At 46.1% G+C, this 24,141-nt stretch overlaps 1 protein-coding gene across 5 annotated transcripts in view; it reads left to right on the top strand.

Moving 5' to 3' along the window:
- Positions 1–24,141, top strand: part of LOC115106027 (probable E3 ubiquitin-protein ligase HERC1) — a 124,409-nt gene that overhangs the window by 78,058 nt on the left and 22,210 nt on the right. For 4 of the 5 annotated variants that reach the window (XM_065007608.1, XM_065007610.1, XM_065007607.1 and 1 more), the window contains exons 47-67: positions 4,277–4,485; positions 4,747–5,012; positions 6,625–6,677; positions 6,943–7,140; positions 7,407–7,587; positions 9,905–10,169; positions 10,440–10,665; positions 10,853–11,124; positions 11,366–11,493; positions 11,705–11,829; positions 12,078–12,296; positions 12,511–12,638; positions 15,972–16,171; positions 18,026–18,140; positions 18,426–18,557; positions 18,707–18,808; positions 19,093–19,266; positions 20,392–20,691; positions 21,035–21,100; positions 23,691–23,816; positions 23,974–24,112. In XM_065007608.1, coding sequence (XP_064863680.1) covers positions 4,277–4,485; positions 4,747–5,012; positions 6,625–6,677; positions 6,943–7,140; positions 7,407–7,587; positions 9,905–10,169; positions 10,440–10,665; positions 10,853–11,124; positions 11,366–11,493; positions 11,705–11,829; positions 12,078–12,296; positions 12,511–12,638; positions 15,972–16,171; positions 18,026–18,140; positions 18,426–18,557; positions 18,707–18,808; positions 19,093–19,266; positions 20,392–20,691; positions 21,035–21,100; positions 23,691–23,816; positions 23,974–24,112 — 3,624 coding nt within the window. The remainder of the gene's footprint in view (positions 1–4,276; positions 4,486–4,746; positions 5,013–6,624; positions 6,678–6,942; positions 7,141–7,406; positions 7,588–9,904; positions 10,170–10,439; positions 10,666–10,852; positions 11,125–11,365; positions 11,494–11,704; positions 11,830–12,077; positions 12,297–12,510; positions 12,639–15,971; positions 16,172–18,025; positions 18,141–18,425; positions 18,558–18,706; positions 18,809–19,092; positions 19,267–20,391; positions 20,692–21,034; positions 21,101–23,690; positions 23,817–23,973; positions 24,113–24,141) is intronic. The other variant, XM_065007609.1, reaches the window with a different exon arrangement.

Below are 24,141 nucleotides of genomic sequence, written 5' to 3'. Positions count from 1 at the left end.
ACACCGGCCATATTCAACGGGTGTTGAGCATTTGTGTATTCGTCAGTTATTCTGCGCTCTGGCACCCTCAGACGAGAGTGCTCTGAAATCGGAGCAGATAGCCAGAGCGAATTTACTAGCTACGTCTATAGACAGTTGTCGCAATGACATCATAAACATTCTATTGAAATAGTTAGTTGCATAGTGGAGTCTTTTGTTTACATGTTGCTAGCTAGCTAAACAATGAACCATACACTCGTAACGTTAGTACCCTGCATGAATCTGCAGGAAGCTAACCAACCATAGCCTAATGTTAGCTAGCTAACATTGACCATAACTAGCAATGCAAATGGATTTCTGAGGTACAAATAATATTACTACACAGATCATTCATGTAATGTTAGCTAGCCAGCCAGCTAACGTTAGCATGCTAGCTAACACTTTACCTTGAAAGGAAAACTACTTTCTGACAAAATTAGAAACGTGTAATATCTGAAAATGTAGCTAGCTAGACTCTTACCCGTATATATGGATGGACGCTTCTCCCTCTCTTTCACGGATGCCATGGTTTCCCTTAGTTTGAAGATGTAATCCGGAGCCTTCTGTGTTCTCTTTTTGACGCCGTCTGCATATTTGCAATCAAACGCCAGAATTTTCTCCATCTTTTTAATTTATTTATTTATTTTACCTTTATTTAACTAGGGCAAGTCAGTTAAGAACAAATTCTTAATGACGGCCTAGAAACAGTGGGTTAACTGCCTTGTTCAGGGGTAGAACGACAGATTTGTACCTTGTCAGCTCTGGGATTTGAACTTGCAACCTTCCGGTTACTAGTCCAATGCTCTAACCACTAGGCTACTCTGCCGCCCCACTTAGCTATCATACTCTAATTCTACTGATTTCAAAACTCGGTCCTCCAGAAAGTGGAGAGCAACAGTTATGCAGTTCTACTACGTGATATCTTTCAAAAAAGCTGCATTAGAAATGATTACGGACACATACTGACTAGCTCATGTTATAGACAGAAGCGTGCTACATGGCAGACCAATCCGAACTCATCTCGCGGCATGTCCAGCCCACTCATTATCTCAGCCAATCATGGCTAGCGGGAAGGTTGCCTGCTTTTCCGTAGCTAAACCAACTCGGCTCGTAATTTAACAATGTTATTTGTATTTACAGATGGCATACAAGTTTGTTATTAAGGCACATGAAAGTTCATGTTCCACAAGGCATTACTGCCAAAAAACACATACTTAAAAATAAAAAAAAGTTCAAATGTCTCTCCTGTGAAGTAGTGACGCGCAACATACGCCTAGTTTCCTGAAAAGAGTCACATACTGTTGAAGTCGGAAGTTTACATACACCTTAGCCAACATTTAAACTTAGTTTTTCACAGTTCCTGACATTTAATCCTTGTAAAAATTCCCTGTCTTACGTCAGTTAGGATCACCACTTTATTTTAAGAATGTGAAATGTCAGAATAATATTACAGAGAATTATTTATTTCAGCTTTTATTTCTTTCATCACATTCCCAGTGGGTCAGAAGTTTACATACACTCAATTAGTATTTTGTAGCATTGCCTTTAAATTCTTTAACTTGGGTCAAATGTTTCGGGTAGCCTTCAGCAAGCTTCCAACAATAAATTGGGTGAATTTTGGCCCATTCCTCCTGACAGCTGGTGTACCCGAGTCAGGTTTGTAGGCCTCCTTGCTCACACGTGCTTTTTCAGTTCTGCCCACAAATGTTGTATAGGATTGAGGTCAGGGCTTTGTGATGACCACTCCAATACCTTGACTTTGTTGTCCTTAAGACATTTTGCCACAACTTTGGAAGTATGCTTGGGGTCAGTGTTCATTTGGAAGACCCATTTGTGACCAAGCTTTAACTTCCTGACTGATGTCTTGAGATGTTGCTTCAATATGATGACATCTATTTTGTGAAGTGCACCAGTCCCTCCTGCAGCAAAGCACCCCCACAACATGATGCTGCCACCCCTGTGCTTCACGGTTGGGATGGTGTCTTCTGCTTGCAAGCCTCCCCCTTTTTCCTCCAATCATAACGACGGTCATTATGGCCAAACCGTTCTATTTTTGTTTCATCAGACTAGAGGACATTTCTCCAAAAAGTATGATCTTTGTCCCCATGTGCAGTTGCAAACCGTAGTCTGGCTTTTTTTTAATGGGTGTTTTGGAGCAGTGGCTTCTTCCTTGCTGAGCGGCCTTTCAGGTTATGTCAATATCGTTTTACTGTGGATATAGATACATTTGTACCTGTTTCTTCCAGCATCTTCACAAGGTCCTTTGCTGTTGTTCTGGGATTCCTTTGCACGTTTCGCACCAAAGTATGTTCATCTCTAGGAGACAAAACGTGTCTCCTTCCTGAGCAGTATTTTTTTTTTTTAAGTATTTAACCTTTATTTATTAACTAGGCAAGTCGGTTAAGAACAAATTCAAATTTTCAATGACGGACTAGGAACAGTGGGTTAACTGCCAGTTCAGGGGCAGAACGACGTCTGCGTTTTCCCATGGTGTTTATACTTGCATACTATTGCGTACTATTTTTTGTTCAGACGAACGTGGCACCTTCAGGGGTTTGGAAATTGCTCCCAAGGATGAACCAGACTTGTGGAGGTCCACAATTCTTTTTCTGAGGTCTTGGCTGATTTCTTTGATTTTCCCATGATGTCAAGCAAAGAGGCACTGAGTTTGAAGGTAGGCCTTGAAATACATCCACAGGTACACCTCCAATTGACTCAAATGATGTCAATTAGCCTATCAGAAGCTTCTAAAGACATGACATCATTTTCTGGAATTTTCCAAGCTGTTTAAAAGGTACAGTCAACTTAGTGTATGTAAACTTCTGACCCACTGGAATTGTGATACAGTGAATTATAAGTGAAATAATCTGTCTGTTACAGTTGTTGGAAAATGACTTGTGTCATGCACAAAGTAGATGTCCTATCCAACTTGCAAAAACTATAATTTGTTAACAAGAAATTTGTGGAGTGGTTGAAAAACGCGATCTGTCTTTCACGTTCTCCTCTGGGGGGGGGGCTATCTGCCTTTCATATGTTATCCCCCCCTCCCAGAGGATATCTGTCTATCATGTGTTATCCTCTGGGAGGGCTATCTGTCTTTCATATGTTATCCTCTGGGAGGGCTATCTGTCTTTCATATGTTATCCTCTGGGGGGGCTATCTGTCTTTCATATGTTATCCTCTGGGGGCTATCTGTCTTTCATATGTTATCCTCTGGGGGCTATCTGTCTTTCATATGTTATCCTCTGGGAGGGCTATCTGTCTTTCATATGTTATCCTCTGGGGGCTATCTGTCTTTCATATGTTATCCTCTGGGGGGCTATCTGTCTTTCATATGTTATCCTCTGGGGGCTATCTGTCTTTCATATGTTATCCTGTGGGGGCTATCTGTCTTTCATATGTTATCCTCTGGGGGCTATCTGTCTTTCATATGTTATCCTCTGGGAGGGGCTATCTGTCTTTCATATGTTATCCTCTGGGAGGGCTATCTGTCTTTCATATGTTATCCTCTGGGAGGGGCTATCTGTCTTTCATATGTTATCCTCTGGGAGGGGCTATCTGTCTTTCATATGTTATCCTCTGGGAGGGGCTATCTGTCTTTCATATGTTATCCTCTGGGGGGCTATCTGTCTTTCATATGTTATCCTCTGGGGGCTATCTGTCTTTCATATGTTATCCTCTGGGAGGGCTATCTGTCTTTCATATGTTATCCTCTGGGAGGGCTATCTGTCTTTCATATGTTATCCTCTGGGAGGGCTATCTGTCTTTCATATGTTATCCTCTGGGGGGCTATCTGTCTTTCATATGTTATCCTCTGGGAGGGCTATCTGTCTTTCATATGTTATCCTCTGGGGGGGCTATCTGTCTTTCATATGTTATCCTCTGGGAGGGCTATCTGTCTTTCATATGTTATCCTCTGGGAGGGCTATCTGTCTTTCATATGTTATCCTCTGGGAGGGCTATCTGTCTTTCATATGTTATCCTCTGGGAGGGCTATCTGTCTTTCATATGTTATCCTCTGGGGGGGCTATCTGTCTTTCATATGTTATCCTCTGGGAGGGCTATCTGTCTTTCATATGTTATCCTCTGGGAGGGCTATCTGTCTTTCATATGTTATCCTCTGGGAGGGCTATCTGTCTTTTTAAGTGTAACAAAGAAGTTGGAAAAGACTAGGCAGAGACAGTCATGTACTGTTCATTGTGACTCTTTTCGTCTTGCTAACCTACTATATTTCCACCACCATCCTTTCTTCAACCAGACTCTCCGTCCCCCAACCCCATCCCACCGCTGTACAGGCAGGACCCAGGGGTGTCTGAGTGGCCAGAGAGGGCGGAGACGCACCCGTTTGCTGCTGAGGAGGAGTCCGAGTTGGGGTACATGGATGACCCCTACCATGAAGAGCCCTATGAGGAGCTACAGTTTAGAGAGTTCATCAGCTCGGAGAGAGACACCCTCTGGATGGTCGAGGTACTACATCACATTTCACAATCACAGACCCGGGAAATATATATAAGCGCAATGACTTTTAGTTTAAAAACATGACGTTTTGGCCTCCAAACGGCCTTCATTAAATTGAGCAAACAGTAGGATAGGACTAGAAAAAAAGGTTTAGGCCAGGGTTGGAATCAATTCCATTTCAAATCAGTCAATTTCAGGCAGGTAACTGTAAAAGTTGAATTGATCCCAACCCTGGTTCGGTCCAGTTAATATGGCTGTTGTTTCTCTCAGGGGGGCGAGGAGCACCAGCCCCATGACATGGTACAGTGTGAGCTGTGTAACACCCTGACTCTGCAGTTCAACAACCACATGAAGAGGCATCACCCGGGCTGTGGCCAGAGCGCTGGGCGGCGAGGGTACCGCTCTACTGGGGCATACGTGGACGGGTGGTTCGGAGGGGAGTGTGGGTCCGGTAGCCCTTACTACCTGCTCTGTAGCACCTGTAGAGAGAAGTACCTGGCAGCTAACCTAGGGGAGATTGGATCCAAACATGACCGGTGAGTAAGAGCTGCACTTTATGCTTAAGCCTTATTTGTGCAGGAGTCACACACACATATGCACTTTATGCCTTATGCTTAAGCCTTATTTGTGCAGGAGTCACACACACATATGCACTTTATGCTTAAGCCTTATTTGTGCAGGAGTCACACACACATATGCACTTTATGCTTAAGCCTTATATGTGCAGGAGTCACACACATATGCACTTTATGCTTAAGCATGCCTTATTTGTGCAGGAGTCACACACACATATGCACTTTATGCTTAAGCCTTATTTGTGCAGGAGTCACACGCATATGCACTTTATGCTTAAGCCTTATTTGTGCAGGAGTCACACACACATATGCACTTTATGCTTAAGCCTTATTTGTGCAGGAGTCACACACATATGCACTTTATGCTTAAGCCTTATTTGTGCAGGAGTCACACGCATATGCACTTTATGCTTAAGCATGCCTTATTTGTGCAGGAGTCACACACATATGCACTTTATGCTTAAGCCTTATTTGTGCAGGAGTCACACACATATGCACTTTATGCTTAAGCCTTATTTGTGCAGGAGTCACACACGCATATGCACTTTATGCTTAAGCCTTATTTGTGCAGGAGTCACACACGCATATGCACTTTATGCTTAAGCCTTATTTGTGCAGGAGTCACACACATATGCACTTTATGCTTAAGCCTTATTTGTGCAGGAGTCACACACGCATATGCACTTTATGCTTAAGCATGCCTTATTTGTGCAGGAGTCACACACATATGCACTTTATGCTTAAGCATGCCTTATTTGTGCAGGATTCACACACGCATATGCACTTTATGCTTAAGCCTTATTTGTGCAGGAGTCACACACATATGCACTTTATGCTTAAGCCTTATTTGTGCAGGAGTCAGCACTTTATGAGTCAGGAGTCACACGCATATGCAGTTTATGCTTAAGCATGCCTTATTTGTGCAGGAGTCACACACATATGCACTTTATGCTTAAGCATTTGTGCAGCCTTATTTGTTATTTGCAGGAGTCACACACATATGCACTTTATGCTTAAGCCTTATTTGTGCAGGAGTCACACACATATGCACTTTATGCTTAAGCCTTATTTGTGCAGGAGTCACACACATATGCACTTTATGCTTAAGCCTTATTTGTGCAGGAGTCACACACGCATATGCACTTTATGCTTAAGCATGCCTTATTTGTGCAGGAGTCACACACATATGCACTTTATGCTTAAGCCTTATTTGTGCAGGAGTCACACACATATGCACTTTATGCTTAAGCCTTATTTGTGCAGGAGTCACACACATATGCACTTTATGCTTAAGCCTTATTTGTGCAGGAGTCACACACATATGCACTTTATGCTTAAGCATGCCTTATTTGTGCAGGAGTCACACACATATGCACTTTATGCTTAAGCCTTATTTGTGCAGGAGTCACACACATATGCACTTTATGCTTAAGCTTTATTTGTGCAGGAGTCACACACGCATATGCTCTTTTTCATAGTCCTTCGAGCTGCATAGTAACACTGTATATGCTTGTTAAAAGTACTACAACAGTTGAGTCTGTCAGTTACTCCTAGGCTGTTTGTCTCTCCTCAGAATGAAAGGACTTGCTTCTGATTTAATTGGACGACTGGACAGCACCTCCGATGGTAAAGATTTTGACCCTCTATTTGTTACGGTTTCTTCTGCTCTGTGAATCATATGTTTAAGTGACTCCCAGTGAACCAATGTTTTCTTATAATAAATTCACCATGTGCTCGAAGACAGCGAATCATCTGGTGAATCATATCCAGGTCCCCCTCACAAAAGAGGTTTCTAACCTCAAGGGTCTTAAATAAAGATTAAATGAAAATATAAATACATTAAAAACAAATAAAAAGATGACTCATGACGGTATCTGCTTCTTCCAACCAGAAGACTGGGAGCTGGGCCCTCTAGACGACTCTGACCCAGACCGGCTGACTGGGCTGGAGGACTTTGGGGTGTTGCTGAGGCCTCTGGGTCTTAGTGAGAAGAAGCTGGTGCCAGACCCCATCCCCTTCATAGAAAACGACCCGCTGGGAGCGCTGGTCAACAGCACCAGTAACCCTGACGGGTCAATGATCCAGAAAGGTACTGTACTTCACATACAGCATTATGCAGCAAACTAGGGTTGCAGGATCCCCGAATTATACCAAAACTCCACGGTTGGAGAATTTCTGTAATCAACAGGGAATAAGTTGCAAGGAAGTCCTCCAACCTACAATTCTTCAACTGGGATTTCTAAAAAAAATCTGAGAATTCGTGGGAAAGTTTCAAACTAACTCAAACATAATATTTGAAATATTTTCAAATGCTCACACAGATGTTGTAATGTATTGTGTATCTCTGGTATACAGGTGTGGTCAGCACTGACACTAAGGGGATAGGTTCCTCCGGCCCTCTGACTCTGGGGGAGCAGGCTGCATCGCTGAGAGACCCTCAGGACAGACTGCAGGCTCTAAGGAGAGTCACCTCTACAGCCCAGATACTACTGGCATACAGCATGGTGATGAGAGCACTCTCCCAAACATCCTCTAGGTTGGTTTGTTTAATGGGATCGGTATCTCACAATGTGGGGTAGTCTAATGTTCAGAGAGTCCATCAACAACATATTCCATTCTACTGTACAGTGGCTACATTCCAGGATCCTCCTCTGATGAGGTATTTCAATACACATTTGCTACTGAGAAGTAGCTTGTTATTTCACCTCCAAAACGTTATTTTGTTAGTCTTATGAAACCTTTTAAATTGGTCTGAAAACAGTGAGCTGGAAGCTTCTGTTATTGTTTTTCTGACAATCAAACATCAAACAATTCCTGTGCCGTTGTTCTAGTGATAAAGTGGTTTATATGTTACGGTTGATTGTGATGTTACGGTTACAGGGCCGTTATCTGTTAACTGTAGAACACTACAGGGCTGTGATCTGTTACTGTAGAACACTACAGGGCTGTGATCTGTTACTGTAGAACACTACAGGTCTGTGATATGTTACTGTAGAACACTACAGGGCTGTGATCTGTTACTGTAGAACACTACAGGGCCGTTATCTGTTACTGTAGAACACTACAGGGCCGTTATCTGTTAACTGTAGAACACTACAGGGCTGTGATCTGTTAACTGTAGAACACTACAGGGCTGTGATCTGTTACTGTAGAACATTACAGGGCTGTGATCTGTTAACTGTAGAACACTACAGGGCCGTTATCTGTTAACTGTAGAACACTACAGGGCCGTTATCTGTTAACTGTAGAACACTACAGGGCTGTGATCTGTTAACTGTAGAACACTACAGGGCTGTGATCTGTTAACTGTAGAACACTACAGGGCTGTGATCTGTTAACTGTAGAACACTACAGGGCCGTTATCTGTTAACTGTAGAACACTACAGGGCCGTTATCTGTTAACTGTAGAACACTACAGGGCCGTTATCTGTTACTGTAGAACATTACAGGGCTGTGATATGTTACTGTAGAACACTACAGGGCTGTGATATGTTACTGTAGAACACTACAGGGCTGTGATCTGTTACTGTAGAACACTACAGGGCTGTGATCTGTTACTTGTAGAACACTACAGGGCTGTGATATGTTACTGTAGAACACTACAGGGCTGTGATATGTTACTGTAGAACACTACAGGGCTGTGATATGTTACTGTAGAACACTACAGGGCTGTGATCTGTTACTGTAGAACACTACAGGGCTGTGATCTGTTACTGTAGAACACTACAGGGCTGTGATCTGTTACTGTAGAACACTACAGGGCTGTGATCTGTTACTGTAGAACACTACAGGGCTGTGATCTGTTACTGTAGAACACTACAGGGCTGTGATATGTTACTGTAGAACACTACAGGGCTGTGATCTGTTACTGTAGAACACTACAGGGCTGTGATATGTTAACTGTAGAACACTACAGGGCTGTGATATGTTACTGTAGAACACTACAGGGCTGTGATATGTTACTGTAGAACACTACAGGGCTGTGATCTGTTACTGTAGAACACTACAGGGCTGTGATCTGTTACTGTAGAACACTACAGGGCTGTGATATGTTACTGTAGAACACTACAGGGCTGTGATCTGTTACTGTAGAACACTACATGGCTGTGATCAGTTACTTGTAGAACACTACAGGGCTGTGATCAGTTACTTGTAGAACACTACAGGGCTGTGATATGTTACTGTAGAACACTACAGGGCTGTGATATGTTACTGTAGAACACTACAGGGCTGTGATCAGTTACTTGTAGAACACTACAGGGCTGTGATATGTTACTGTAGAACACTACAGGGCTGTGATATGTTACTGTAGAACACTACAGGGCTGTGATCTGTTACTGTAGAACACTACAGGGCTGTGATCTGTTACTGTAGAACACTACAGGGCTGTGATATGTTACTGTAGAACACTACAGGGCTGTGATATGTTACTGTAGAACACTACAGGGCTGTGATATGTTACTTGTAGAACACTACAGGGCTGTGATATGTTAACTGTAGAACACTACAGGGCTGTGATATGTTACTGTAGAACACTACAGGGCTGTGATCTGTTACTGTAGAACACTACAGGGCTGTGATATGTTACTGTAGAACACTACAGGGCTGTGATATGTTACTGTAGAACACTACAGGGCTGTGATATGTTACTGTAGAACACTACAAGGCTGTGATATGTTACTGTAGAATACTTCAGGGCTAGATTGTAATCTGTTACACTCCTTTGGTCCCCAATTGTGTAGAAAATGGGAATACAATTGTGTTCCCTTCATATCACACATATATCTCTCCTCCTCTCCCTCCCTCCCTCTCTTCTTTTTCTTTATTTCTACTTCTCTCCCTCTCTTGCACAGTGTGTCAGTGTGCAGTGCTTCTAGTGGTCTGGAGGGCTTGGGCCTGGCAGACATCCGTATCCTGGTGCGTCTGATGTGCCTTGCGGCGGCAGGCCGGGTCCATACCAGTGTTGACCAGCAAGGGGTAGCAGGGGGTAGCAGAGGCTGTGGTGGGGCTACAGAGAGCAGCAGCTCTGCCTTCCTCTCCTTCCTTAGCTCAGCTATAGGCAGCCTGGTCTCACACAGCCCCACAGCATACAGGGAGCTGGTAGACATCTGCACTCAGGTGTGTGAGTCTGTACTCGTGGCTGGCTCCATATGTCTTAGACTGTTTACCAAGGTTGGGGTAATTCCGTTTAAAAAAAAAAACTCCAACTCCAATTGTATGTCTTACAAATGTCTTACGTTTGGCGTAGTCGGCAGGATATGGAATTTCGGTTTTCTTCTTGAATTGACCCCAACCTTGGTGTCTACATTTTTCCATCACCGTCTGTAGAATGTTCTTGTAACTGTAATCTTTCTCTACTTACACTGTCACCCTTTGGCCCGGTTCTAGGATCTGATGGCGGCTGCCACAGGCATGAACCTTGGTGCCATCAGTGATCCTGCACAGAGAGTTCGTCTGACCTCCACCCTGAAGAGGGCGCCACAACAAGATGTCACACCCCTCACACCTCCCACCTTCCTGGTCACACAGAGTCTGGTCTCCCTGCTCACAGAGAAGGGCATCCGCTACCGCTATTCTCCAGACAGAACCGTTACCGAGCAGCACGAGTCTAAAGGTGAGAGGAAGGTACTTTTATGCCAAAGTCACAGAATAAGTTATGTTTGGTATGGTACATATTTTTCAGGTAGTACATCCACATTGCACTCTGTAGTATTTCCCCCCTACTGGACACAACCCTGTAGAGAGGTTTGATTGGTTGGTGCTACCTCATGACGGCTGTTGTGTTTCCCCGATTGGTCCAGGTCCAGAGGCTGGTAGCCCGTCTGCTGCAGTACCTCCTCCCCAGGTGGGGGCGAGAGTGGGCCCTCTGGAGCTGGCCAACGCCCTGGCTGCCTGTGCCCTGTCTGCCAGGCTGACCAGTAAACATCGTCAGTGGGCAGCCCAGCAGCTGGTCCAGGCCCTGGCAGCCTCAGAGAGGGAGAGGGACAACCCCATCCGGCCTCAGACCTACAGCGACATGGCTGGAGACCTGAGGAAGTGTCCTCTGAAGAAGCTAGAGGGACATCACGGCAGGGTACGGGACTAAGATATTTATGCTTGAATATTCGTATCCTCTCTCCTCACATCCTTCTCAAAGCGCATTGACGGAGACGGTCTGAGGGAAGGGACCTTGGACTATCTCTTCCAATGCGGTTTGAGGAGAGAGGAAAGACCAATTGAAAAAGCCAGAGTGAAAGTGATGCTTACTAATGAGGTTCCTATGATCAGTTCCTGTTTGTTGGATACTGATGTTGACCCGGTTGTTGTTGTTGTAGGTGACTAGCTGTACTTGGAACAATGAGCAGGGTCTGTTGGCCACTGGAGCTCAGGACGGGACAGTCAGATTGTGGGACGTCAACCAGAACACTGCTGACCTGCAGTGCACACATTCCTGTAGCATCAGGTATCATCATGACATACAGTATGGGCCAATACTTCCGAAATGTTTCAGTCTTTGTTGCCTTGAGGTAAGCACAGCTCACATAAATGCAAGGTTCCGCCAATGCAACCAAGGTTGAAAAGAAGGATGCTTTTCTAAAGTATTGGAACAGGGACATGAAAGATGTGGTGCTGTTGGGAGTAGAGCTAATGCCAATCCTGTCCTATTGCCCCAGTGATGACAGACGGGGCTCTGAGGCAGCAGGTGGAGCTCACCTGGTGTCTCCTGTCTACTGGAGCTCTGGAGGTACCCTCCTCGCTGCCTTCCAAAACAAGATCATCAACATCTGGACTGTCAATGGTATGTACAGTAGTAACTGGTCCTCAAACCTTTTAACAATGTGTGTAGTTCAGCTGTGTTCGGATGCTCTGATGAAGGTCAACCGTGACCGAAAGCTTGGCACAAAAAAAAGGGTTTCCGTTGCTCTTCATTTCATATGTTGAAAGTATTAAATATGTATCTTATCTGAGATTCTGATCTAAAAATAAAAAATTAATAAAAAATCAAATTATCATTCATTTATAATCTCTCTGTTGTGGTTCATTCAGGAGCCCAGGGCCATGTGGAGGCCCAGCCGTCCTGGGTGACAGCCCTCTCCTGGGTGCAGACCTCCAGCCCCTTCCCCACCCAGGGGGGCATCGCCGGGAAGGATGCCCAGCCAGAGAGCCTGTTGGTGGGGCGTCTGGACGGATCACTCTGCTGGTTGCAGGTCACTGAAGACTTCTCCATTGAGAGCACCGAGCTCACCCGCTGCCACAGGAAGGAATGTGAGTTACATTTATACTGACTGACTGATTTTTTAATTATTATTATTATGTAGAGGAAACAAGTGGTCAAATATAGCTGCCAGCAGCCACAACATGAGTCCAAGCCAAGTTGCCGTTAAGTCAGAAGTGGCTTTGTTTATGACAATAAGTAGTGTTCTCAGTGGTCATGGACTGGTTGATGTGTGATATCTTGCTCCTCTCGCTCCCCTCCCAGCTCCTCAGTGTGTGGCGTGGCACAGTGTGGACAAGCCCTTTGCTGTGGGTTACCCTGATGGGAAGATCCTACTGGCTACCGCTGAATCCTACGAGACTGAACAGCCCCTACTACTGTCTGCCTTCCCTGTAAGTCAACACAGACTTTTACATCCATATAATTGTGTCGTCGTTTACAGGCCACTCTTTAACCAACTCGGTCGCGTCGTCACCATTGTTATCAACGTTCTACAGACGCTGTAGCCATGTCCTAAAGTAGAACGGGGGCTAATGACTCCTTCGTTTAATTTACACAATATGGGCTTCGGAATATGACACGATTCTAGTAGGAAGAAACTTTGCCGTCATGATCATGTTGTCAAATTTACTTTAGACAGTTGGCGACGTCATTAGCAAGCAAAGTTCGTCAAAAATAGCTAGCAATGCTAACATTAGCTCGCTAAAATCTGGAGGTCTCCTCTCAATCTTAGCTAGCTAGCTAGTGTTCTACTAAAGTCAATCTGGCAACATCAAAATGACGACAAAAGGGTTTTCTACTAATTAAAAAGAGAAATGTCCTCTCGCTGCCAACTGCATTTATTTTCAGCAAACCTAACATGTGTAAATATTTGTATGAACATAACATTCAACAATTGAGACACAAACTGAACAAGTTCCACAGACATGTAACTAACAGAAATTGAATAATGTGTCCCTGAACAAAGGGGGGGTCAAAATCAAAAGTAAGTCCGTATCTGGTGTGGCCACCAGCTGCATTAAGTACTGCAGTGCATCTCCTCTTCATGGACTGCACCAGATTTGCCAGTTCTTGCTGTGAGATGTTACCTCACTCTTCGACCAAGGCACCTGCAAGTTCCCAGACATTTCTGGGAGGAATGGCTCTAGCCCTCACCCTCCGATCCAACAGGTCCCAGATGTGCTCAATGGGATTGAGATCCAGGCTCTTCGCTGGCCATGGCAGAACACTGACATTCCTGTCTTGCAGGAAATCACGCACAGAACGAGCAGTATGGTTTGTGGCACTGTCATGCTGGAGGGTCATGTCAGGATGAACCTGCAGGAAGGGTACCACATGAGGGAGGAGGATGTCTTCCCTGTAACGCACAGTGTTGTGATTGCCTGCAATGACAACAAGCTCAGTCCGATGATGCTGTGACACACCGCCCCAGACCATGACAGACCCTCCACCTCCAAATCGATCCCACTCCAGAATACAGGCCTCGGTGTAACGCTCATTCCTTCAACGATAAACGTGAATCCGACCATCACCCCTGGCGAGACAAAACCGCGACTCATCAGTGAAGAGCACTTTTTGCCAGTCCTGTCTGCTCCAGCAACGGTGGGTTTGTGCCAATAGGCAACGATCCTGTGCAGGTGTTGTTACACGTGGTCTGCCACTGCGAGGACGATCAGCTGTCCATCCTGTCTCCCTGTAGCACAGTCTTAGGCGTCTCACAGTACGGACATTGCAATTTATTGCTCTGGCCACATCTGCAGTCCTCATGCCTCCTTGACCGCATGCCTAAGGCACGTACACGCAGATGAGCAGGGACCCTGGGCATTTTTCAGAGTCAACAGAAAGGCTCTTTAGTGTCCTAGTTTTTATAACTTTGACCTTACTTGCCTACCGTCTGTAAGCTGTTAGTGTCTTAACGGCTGTTCCACAGGTGCATGTTCATTAATTGCTTATGGTTCATTGAACAAGCATGGGAAACAGTGTTTAAACCCTTTACAATGAAGATCTGTGAAGTTATTTGGATTGTTACGAATTATCTTTGAAAGACAGGGTCCTGAAAAAGGGACATTTTTTTTTTGCTTAGTTTATTTGCTCTTAGAAATGTCATCTTGTTTTCAAGCCACAGGAAGGCACTCTAGACCAAATCTTCACCAGCGCCCAATGAGGATACATTGAGTAGAATGCTCAGCAGGTCATCAGTCCTAAAACAAACTTGCCATCAATGAATACTTGAAAATATAGTAAATTATTTCAATTCAGCAAACTAAGGTGAAAAACAACACATCCAGGAAATCCAAGATTACAAGCAAAACATTTGTCATTCTCTCTCTCCCTCCCTCTCTCTCTCCCTCCCTCCATCCCTCTCTCTCTCCCTCCATCTCTTTCTCCCTCCCTCCATCTCTCTCTCCCTCCCTCCATCTCTCTCTCCCTCCCTCCATCCCTCTCTCTCTCTCTCCCTCCATCCCTTTCTCCCTCCCTCCATCTCTCTCTCCCTCCCTCCATCTCTCTCTCCCTCTCTCCCCCTCTCTCCCTCCCTCCCTCCCTCCCTCCCTCCCTCCCTCCCTCCCTCCCTCCCTCCCTCCATCTCTCTCTCCCTCCCTCCATCTCTTTCTCTCTCCCTCCCTCCATCTCTTTCTCCCTCCCTCCCTCCATCTCTTTCTCCTTCCCTCCATCTCTTTCTCCCCTCCCTCCATCTCTTTCTCCCTCCCTCCATCTCTCTCTCCCTCCCTCCATCTCTCTCTCTCTCCCTCCCTCCATCTCTCTCTCCCTCCCTCCCTCCATCTCTCTCTCCCTCCCTCCCTCCATCTCTCTCTCCCTCCCTCCATCTCTCTCTCCCTCCCTCCCTCCCTCCATCTCTCTCTCCCTCCCTCCCTCCCTCATCTCTCTCTCCCTCCCTCCCTCCCTCCATCTCTCTCCCTCCCTCCCTCCATCTCTCTCTCCCTCCCTCCCTCCATCTCTCTCTCCCTCCCTCCCTCCATCTCTCTCTCCCTCCCTCCCTCCATCTCTCTCTCCCTCCCTCCCTCCATCTCTCTCTCTCTCCCTCCCTCCATCTCTCCCTCCCTCCCTCCATCTCTCTCTCCCTCCCTCCATCTCTTTCTCCCTCCCTCCATCTCTTTCTCCCTCCCTCCATCTCTTTCTCCCTCCCTCCATCTCTCTCTCCCTCCCTCCCTCCATCTCTCTCTCCCTCCCTCCCTCCATCTCTTTCTCCCTCCCTCCATCTCTTTCTCCCTCCCTCCATCTCTCTCTCTCTCCCTCCCTCCCTCCCTCCATCTCTCTCTCCCTCCCTCCCTCCATCTCTCTCTCCCTCCCTCCCTCCATCTCTTTCTCCCTCCCTCCATCTCTCTCTCCCTCCCTCCATCTCTTTCTCCCTCCCTCCATCTCTCTCTCCCTCCCTCCATCTCTCTCTCTCTCCCTCCCTCCATCTCTCTCTCCCTCCCTCCCTCCATCTCTTTCTCCCTCCCTCCATCTCTTTCTCCCTCCCTCCATCTCTTTTTCCCTCCCTCCATCTCTCTCTCCCTCCCTCCCTCCATCTCTCTCTCCCTCCATCTCTCCATCTCTCTCTCCCTCCATCCCTCCCTCAATCTCTCTCTCTCTCCCTCCATCTCTCTCTCCCTCCATCCCTCCCTCAATCTCTCTCTCTCTCCCTCCATCTCTCTCTCCCTCCCTCCATCTCTCTCTCCCTCCCTCCATCTCTCTCTCTCGCAATCCTCCCTACCTCTCTCCAGGAGAGTGTCAGCATCCTGCGCTGGGACCCCACGGGCCACCTCCTCCTCTCCACGGGCCGCTCTGAGGTGGTGAAGATCTGGGGGCGGGCGGGAGGCACCTGGATCACCCTCCACTCCCTGTTCCACACAGGCACCGTCAACACGGCCGAGTGGTGCCCTTTGCCTGGCAGAGGTCCCGAACCACGCCTTATGATGGCTGTGTGAGTACCAGGGAATAAGGGGAGAGTGTGAGTACCAGGGAATCAGGGGAATGTGTGAGTACCAGGGAATAAGGGGAGAGTGTGAGTACCAGGCAATAAGGGGAGTGTGTGAGTACCAGGGAATAAGGGGAATGTGTGAGTACCAGGGAATAAGGGGAATGTGTGAGTACCAGGCAATAAGGGGAGAGTGTGAGTACCAGGCAATAAGGGGAGTGTGTGAGTACCAGGGAATAAGGGGAATGTGTGAGTACCAGGGAATAAGGGGAGAGTGTGAGTACCAGGGAATAAGGGGAATGTGTGAGTACCAGGGAATAAGGGGAGAGTGTGAGTACCAGGCAATAAGGGGAGTGTGTGAGTACCAGGGAATAAGGGGAATGTGTGAGTACCAGGGAATAAGGGGAGAGTGTGAGTACCAGGCAATAAGGGGAGTGTGTGAGTACCAGGGAATAAGGGGAATGTGTGAGTACCAGGGAATAAGGGGAGTGTGTGAGTACCAGGGAATAAGGGGAATGTGTGAGTACCAGGGAATAAGGGGAGAGTGTGAGTACCAGGGAATAAGGGGAGTGTGTGAGTACCAGGGAATAAGGGGAATGTGTGAGTACCAGGGAATAAGGGGAGAGTGTGAGTACCAGGCAATAAGGGGAGAGTGTGAGTACCAGGCAATAAGGGGAATGTGTGAGTACCAGGGAATAAGGGGAGAGTGTGAGTACCAGGCAATAAGGGGAGAGTGAGAGTACCAGGCAATAAGGGGAATGTGTGAGTACCAGGCAATAAGGGGAGAGTGTGAGTACCAGGCAATAAGGGGAGTGTGTGAGTACCAGGGAATAAGGGGAATGTGTGAGTACCAGGGAATAAGGGGAGAGTGTGAGTACCAGGGAATAAGGGGAATGTGTGAGTACCAGGGAATAAGGGGAGAGTGTGAGTACCAGGCAATAAGGGGAGTGTGTGAGTACCAGGGAATAAGGGGAATGTGTGAGTACCAGGGAATAAGGGGAGTGTGAGTACCAGGCAATAAGGGGAGTGTGTGAGTACCAGGGAATAAGGGGAATGTGTGAGTACCAGGGAATAAGGGGAGAGTGTGAGTACCAGGCAATAAGGGGAGAGTGTGAGTACCAGGCAATAAGGGGAATGTGTGAGTACCAGGGAATAAGGGGAGAGTGTGAGTACCAGGCAATAAGGGGAGAGTGAGAGTACCAGGCAATAAGGGGAATGTGTGAGTACCAGGCAATAAGGGGAGAGTGTGAGTACCAGGCAATAAGGGGAGTGTGTGAGTACCAGGCAATAAGGGGAATGTGTGAGTACCAGGGAATAAGGGGAGAGTGTGAGTACCAGGGAATAAGGGGAATGTGGGAATGGGGAGTACCAGGGAATAAGGGGAGAGTGTGAGTACCAGGCAATAAGGGGAGTGTGTGAGTACCAGGGAATAAGGGGAATGTGTGAGTACCAGGGAATAAGGGGAGAGTGTGAGTACCAGGCAATAAGGGGAGTGTGTGAGTACCAGGGAATAAGGGGAATGTGTGAGTACCAGGCAATAAGGGGAGTGTGTGAGTACCAGGCAATAAGGGGAGTGTGTGAGTACCAGGGAATAAGGGGAGAGTGTGAGTACCAGGGAATAAGGGGAGAGTGTGAGTACCAGGGAATAAGGGGAGTGTGTGAGTACCAGGGAATAAGGGGAGAGTGTGAGTACTAGGGAATAAGGGGAGAATGTGAGCTGTGTACACCGAGTAATTAGTACATTATTAGCTATATTTAACGGTGGCAATGCACATTGATCAACATTTCTGCATATGGGTCAAATGTAGTCCCTGTAGACATTAGATTGAGTTATTCCCTACATTTCCTCTGTCTTTTTAGAGGGAGCCAGAATGGTCTTCTGAATGTGTGGACTCTGCCACAGGGGGGCACTAATGTGTCAGTTCCTAAGTTCCTGGGCAGCTCATCCAGTCAGGAGAACAACAGTGGCATCAAGGTCAGTACAGTCAGTGTGTTCTGTAGCGCTCAGTTATGGCTGAGATAAGCGGCTTCGGTTATGTCTCCTTTCTTTCCCCCATTTCCTCTGACACCTAAAATGGGAAGTAGAAAATCGTCAGTTGTCTTTGTGGAGGAACAGAAATTCATCATTTTCTATTATTCTATTCTTTTTCTTCTTCTTATCCTTTTGGATTCTTCTAATAACTACTGTATTTGTCAATTCAATTCCAGTTACTCTTTTAATTCACTGTGTCCTGATCTATGTGGCGTTTGGCCTCCCTAGCGTGGCAGTGCCAAGTGTGTGTTCAGACTGAGTGGTCACATCACAGCGGTGAAGACCCTGTCGTTCTGCCCCAGTGGTCTGGCCCTGGTGTCTGGAGGTATAGGAGGACTACTCAACATCTGGTCTCTACAGGTGAGAGCTGTAGCATGACGGACTACGCTACTAATAATGCGCTGTTTAATAACATAATAGAGTTAGCCAAACTCCTTATCAATACAACATCCTCTGTCTATTATCAGTGCCGTGTGTTCTAATCTTATCCCGGTTCCCCCCTCCTACAGGATGGTTCCATCCTACAGACAGTGGTGACAGGCCTAGGCTCAGTGGTCAGTACCACCTGGATACCAAATGTAGGGGTGGCTGCCTGCTCCGGGAGGTCGAAGGTGAGTCCAGTATGCCTTTCATTGCACTAGGCCTCAGGCTCTATCTCTTTACGATCTGTCCTGTCCTCGTCTGTTCTCGTCTCCCCCTTCATCTCCACTGATTGGAACAGACTTGGCAGGTGGAAACAGAATGGTGGGAGATCATCATTAGGCTGTCTTTCACTTGGTCACTTCTTTCAGATCAGTGCAGTTGAAAGAGAGGGGAGGAGATGATAGGACAGCTTTTTAGACTGAGAAAGAGACCTAAATGAACAGGGTCTGATGTCTGACCTCCCCTCCAACAGGATGCTCTGCTGATCCGCTGTACGTCAGACTGGATCTCCCAGAACCACGTGTTGGCATCCTGCCGCACCGTCCTCAGAACACAGGGCATTCTGGGTCTGAACCGTGCACCCTGCATGGCCGTCTTCCTGGAGAGACTTCCCACACTGCTGCAGGAACAGTACAGCTACGAGAGGGTTAGTACAGTACAGCAGTACAGCTAGTTAGTTAGTAAACTACTTATTTAGATATCTACTTGGTTAGTTATCTAGTTAGTTAGTTATCTAGTTAGTTAGTTATCTAGTTGGTTAGTTATCTACTTGGTTAGTTATCTACTTATTTAGATATCTACTTGGTTAGTTATCTAGTTAGTTAGTTATCCACTTCGTTATCTAGTTAGTTAGTTATCCACTTCGTTATCTAGTTAGTTTGTTATCTAGTTAGTTAGTTATCTACTTGGTTAGTTATCTACTTGGTTAGTTATCTACTTGGTTAGTTAACTACTTAGTTAGTTATCTACTTAGTTAGTTATCTACTTGGTTAGTTATCTACTTGGTTAGTTATCTACTTGGTTAGTTATCTACTTGGTTAGTTACCTACTTGCTTTGTTATCTACTTAGTTTGTTAACTAGTTAGTTATCTACTTGGTTAGTTATCTAGTTAGTTGTCTAGTTGGTTAGTTATCTAGTTGGTTAGTTATCTAGTTGGTTAGTTATCTAGTTGGTTAGTTATGTAGTTGGTTAGTTATCTAGTTGGTTAGTTATGTACTTGGTTAGTTATCTAGTTGGTTAATTATCTAGTTAGTTAGTTCGTTAGTTTGGCCGTCTTCCTGGAGAGACTTCCCACACTGCTGCAGGAGGCTGCTTGGATTTACATTCCTACACTTACTCTGTAGAGGCTCGCCTAACAGCTTTTGACTTGTGATTTCGGTGCATTCCAGAGGTTGTAACTTTATGCAAGCGTCTTTCTGCAATTTTATGCAAGTTTTACTACAGGGAACGCTTGGTGGATATAATCCAGCCTTCGCTAGTGCTGCTGACCTCAACAAACTGTCACTGAAGGCCAATTTACAGACAAATGTCCCGTCTCTCTGCAAGGTTATTGAGCCCAGAGGAACATCAGCTAATGCAGTAGTTTTCCACCTCATTGGATCTTGAGGATTAATCCGTGTGTCTGTGTGTCTGTCTGTCTGTGTGTGTGTCTCTCTTCTCTTCTCTCCTCTCTCTTTCTCTCTCTTTCTCTCTTTTTCTTTCTCTTTCTCTTTCTCTTTCTCTCTCTCTCTCTCTCTCTCTCTCTCTCTCTCTCTCTCTCTCTCTCCCCAGAGTCACGTGACAGCGGGTGACCAGTTGGTCCACAGTGCCTTCCTCCAGAGTCTGGCCTCTCTGACCGTCGGCCTTTCCCTGGAACAGTACCTGTGTCGGCCCTGCCGACCCCCCCACCACCAACCTGCCAGCCTCAGCCTCGACCACACACACTCCTGCCCCATGGAGTGGAGCTGGCTCCAAACCTTCTCCACCACTGTGAAGAGCGCGGAGGCCATCGCCAGGGGAACAGCGTTCCCAGAATCCTTCACTGTCCCAGAGTTCCAGCAGGCAGGAACCACAGAACTCACCAAGCCCCTGGTGAGCAGAAAGTAGAAGCTTCCTGTAGCTTCCTCAGACTAGGATGATGTCTGAAATGACACCCTATTCCCTATTAGTGTGTGCTGCATAGAGAATAGGGCACTTGGGAGTGTGTGGGGTTGTGTTATTGGAGAAACAGGCTAGCTGCCAGCCAATTATGGTGTTCATTCAACTGTTTTTTTCTTTTTACTTTTAGTGTTATTTGTTCATCTTTCCATTTACTGTGATGTATGGCAGCTCACACAGTTTGTTGTTGCACTCTCTTCACTTCAATTCACTTCTTCTCTTCGCTTCTCTTCTTCGCTTCTCTTCTTCGCTTCTCTTCTTCGCTTCTCTTTCTCAGGACAATAGTAAGTGGAGCTTCATGATGGACGAACAACTCATGTCCTGGGCCACCACCAGACCTGAGGTAAGATTTCTGTCTCCAGTACCATATCTACATCCCAAATGGCACCCTATTCCCTATATAGTGCACTACTATTGACCAAGGCCTACATAGGGCTCTATTCCCTATATAGTGCACTACTATTGACCAGGGCCTACACAGGACTCTATTCCCCTATATAGTGCACTACTATTGACCAGGGCCTACACAGGGCTCAGGTCAATAAGTCCACTATATAGGGAATAGGGTGCCATTTCTGATGCAGGCCATATCTCCTGAGGTATGGTTTCTGTCTGTAAAACCATATATCCTATTATCTTAATGTCATTACTGTATCACTTGACATACCCTCAGCAGCTCTGGGAACCCACACCCTGGGTCAGGCCAGCCTCATGACACAGCTCCATCACTTCATGTTCAGATAGCTGTATCACTTGACATACCCTCAGCAGCTCTGGGAACCCACACCCTGGGTCAGGCCAGCCTCATGACACAGCTCCATCACTTCATGTTCAGATAGCTGTATCACTTGACATACCCTCAGCAGCTCTGGGAACCCACACCCTGGGTCAGGCCAGCCTCATGACACAGCTCCATCACTTCATGTTCAGATAGCTGTATCACTTGACATATCCTCAGCAGCTCTGGGAACCCACACCCTGGGTCAGGCCAGCCTCATGACACAGCTCCATCACTTCATGTTCAGATAGCTGTATCACTTGACATACCCTCAGCAGCTCTGGGAACCCACACCCTGGGTCAGGCCAGCCTCATGACACAGCTCCATCACTTCATGTTCAGATAGCTGTATCACTTGACATACCCTCAGCAGCTCTGGGAACCCACACCCTGGGTCAGGCCAGCCTCATGACACAGCTCCATCACTTCATGTTCAGATAGCTGTATCACTTGACATACCCTCAGCAGCTCTGGGAACCCACACCCTGGGTCAGGCCAGCCTCATGACACAGCTCCATCACTTCATGTTCAGATAGCTGTATCACTTGACATACCCTCAGCAGCTCTGGGAACCCACACCCTGGGTCAGGCCAGCCTCATGACACAGCTCCATCACTTCATGTTCAGATAGCTGTATCACTTGACATACCCTCAGCAGCTCTGGGAACCCACACCCTGGGTCAGGCCAGCCTCATGACACAGCTCCATCACTTCCTGTTCAGATAGCTGTATCACTAGCTATTGTTCACACTGTTCAGTGTTATGACTGTCCCCATAACGATATCCTGTCTGTTATTAGTCATTTTGAAGGTGTCAATAATGCTGTCTTGCCAACTGTTTTGGTCATTGTTAGAAAGACTGGACGAAGCGATCTGAAACCAGGCTACTTTAAGCTACTTTAACAGGCTACTTTAAGCTACTTTAACAGGCTACTTTAAGCTCCTTTAACTGGCTACTTTAAGCTACTTTAACAGGCTACTTTAAGCTACTTTAACAGGCTACTTTAAACTCCTTTAACTGGCTACTTTAAGCTACTTTAACAGGTTACTTTAAGCTCCTTTAACAGGCTACTTTAAGCTCCTTTAACAGGCTACTTTAAGCTCCTTTAACAGGCTACTTTAAGCTACTTTAACTGGCTACTTTAAGCTCCTTTAACAGGCTACTTTAAGCTCCTTTAACAGGCTACTTTAAGCTCCTTTAACAGGCTACTTTAAGCTCCTTTAATAGGCTACTTTAACAGGCTACTTTAAGCTCCTTTAACAGGCTACTTTAAGCTCCTTTAACAGGCTACTTTAAGCTACTTTAACTGGCTACTTTAAGCTCCTTTAACAGGCTACTTTAAGCTCCTTTAACAGGCTACTTTAAGCTCCTTTAACAGGCTACTTTAAGCTCCTTTAATATGCTACTTTAACAGGCTACTTTAAGCTCCTTTAACAGGCTACTTTAAGCTCCTTTAACAGGCTACTTTAAGCTACTTTAACAGGCTACTTTAAGCTCATTTAACAGGCTACTTTAAGCTCCTTTAACAGGCTACTTTAAGCTCCTTTAACAGGCTACTTTAAGCTCCTTTAACAGGCTACTTTAAGCTACTTTAACAGGCTACTTTAAGCTCCTTTAACAGGCTACTTTAAGCTCCTTTAACTGGCTACTTTAAGCTCCTTTAACAGGCTACTTTAAGCTCCTTTAACAGGCTACTTTAAGCTCATTTAACAGGCTACTTTAATCTACTTTAACAGGCTACTTTAAGCTACTTTAACAGGCTACTTTGAGCTACTTTAACAGGCTACTTTAAGCTACTTTAACAGGCTACTTTAAGCTCCTTTAACAGGCTACTTTAAGCTCCTTTAACAGGCTACTTTAACAGGCTACTTTAACAGGCTACTTTAAGCTACTTTAACAGGCTACTTTAACAGGCTACTTTAACATGCTACTTTAAGCTACTTTAACAGGCTACTTTAACAGGCTACTTTAAGCTACTTTAACAGGATACTTTAAGCTCCTTTAACAGGCTACTTTAAGCTCCTTTAACAGGCTACTTTAAGCTACTTTAACAGGCTACTTTAAGCTACTTTAACAGGCTACTTTAAGCTCCTTTAACAGGCTACTTTAAGCTCCTTTAACAGGCTTTCCCACCTCCTCTTACTGTATTTGACAGGACTGGCAGCAGGGAGGGAAGAGTCAGGTGTTTCTGTGGGGCAACGGGCGTCACGGACAGCTGGCAGACGCAGGGACCAACCTGATGGTGCCTACCATCGCCCCGTCTCTGTCCCAGACACATCAGGTAGAGTTCATAACCTACTAATACACCGGGGTCACGTTACATTACAGCACACGTCGTGAGCATCTCTGATTAGCCAGCTCCAGATTCTACTTAGGCTTCTTACATTTTGAGCCCGAAGATTCTCTGTTGTTGACCTGTGATACTCTACTCTCTGCAGGTTGTGTGTGGGCAGAACTGTACATTCCTGGTACAGGCTAATGGTACGGTGCTGGCTGTAGGAGAGGGTAGCTATGGGAGACTGGGCCAGGGCAACTCTGATGACCTATATACCCCCACAGTCATCTCAGCCTTGCAAGGTAACATCTTTATCTCGGGTTGATCTATA

The sequence above is a fragment of the Oncorhynchus nerka genome, linkage group LG22 (assembly GCF_034236695.1).
Source record: "Oncorhynchus nerka isolate Pitt River linkage group LG22, Oner_Uvic_2.0, whole genome shotgun sequence".
NCBI classification, from domain to species: Eukaryota; Metazoa; Chordata; class Actinopteri; order Salmoniformes; family Salmonidae; genus Oncorhynchus; species Oncorhynchus nerka.
The sequence above is the reverse complement of the archived record's forward strand: the minus strand, read 5'-3'. Positions and strand labels throughout refer to the sequence as shown.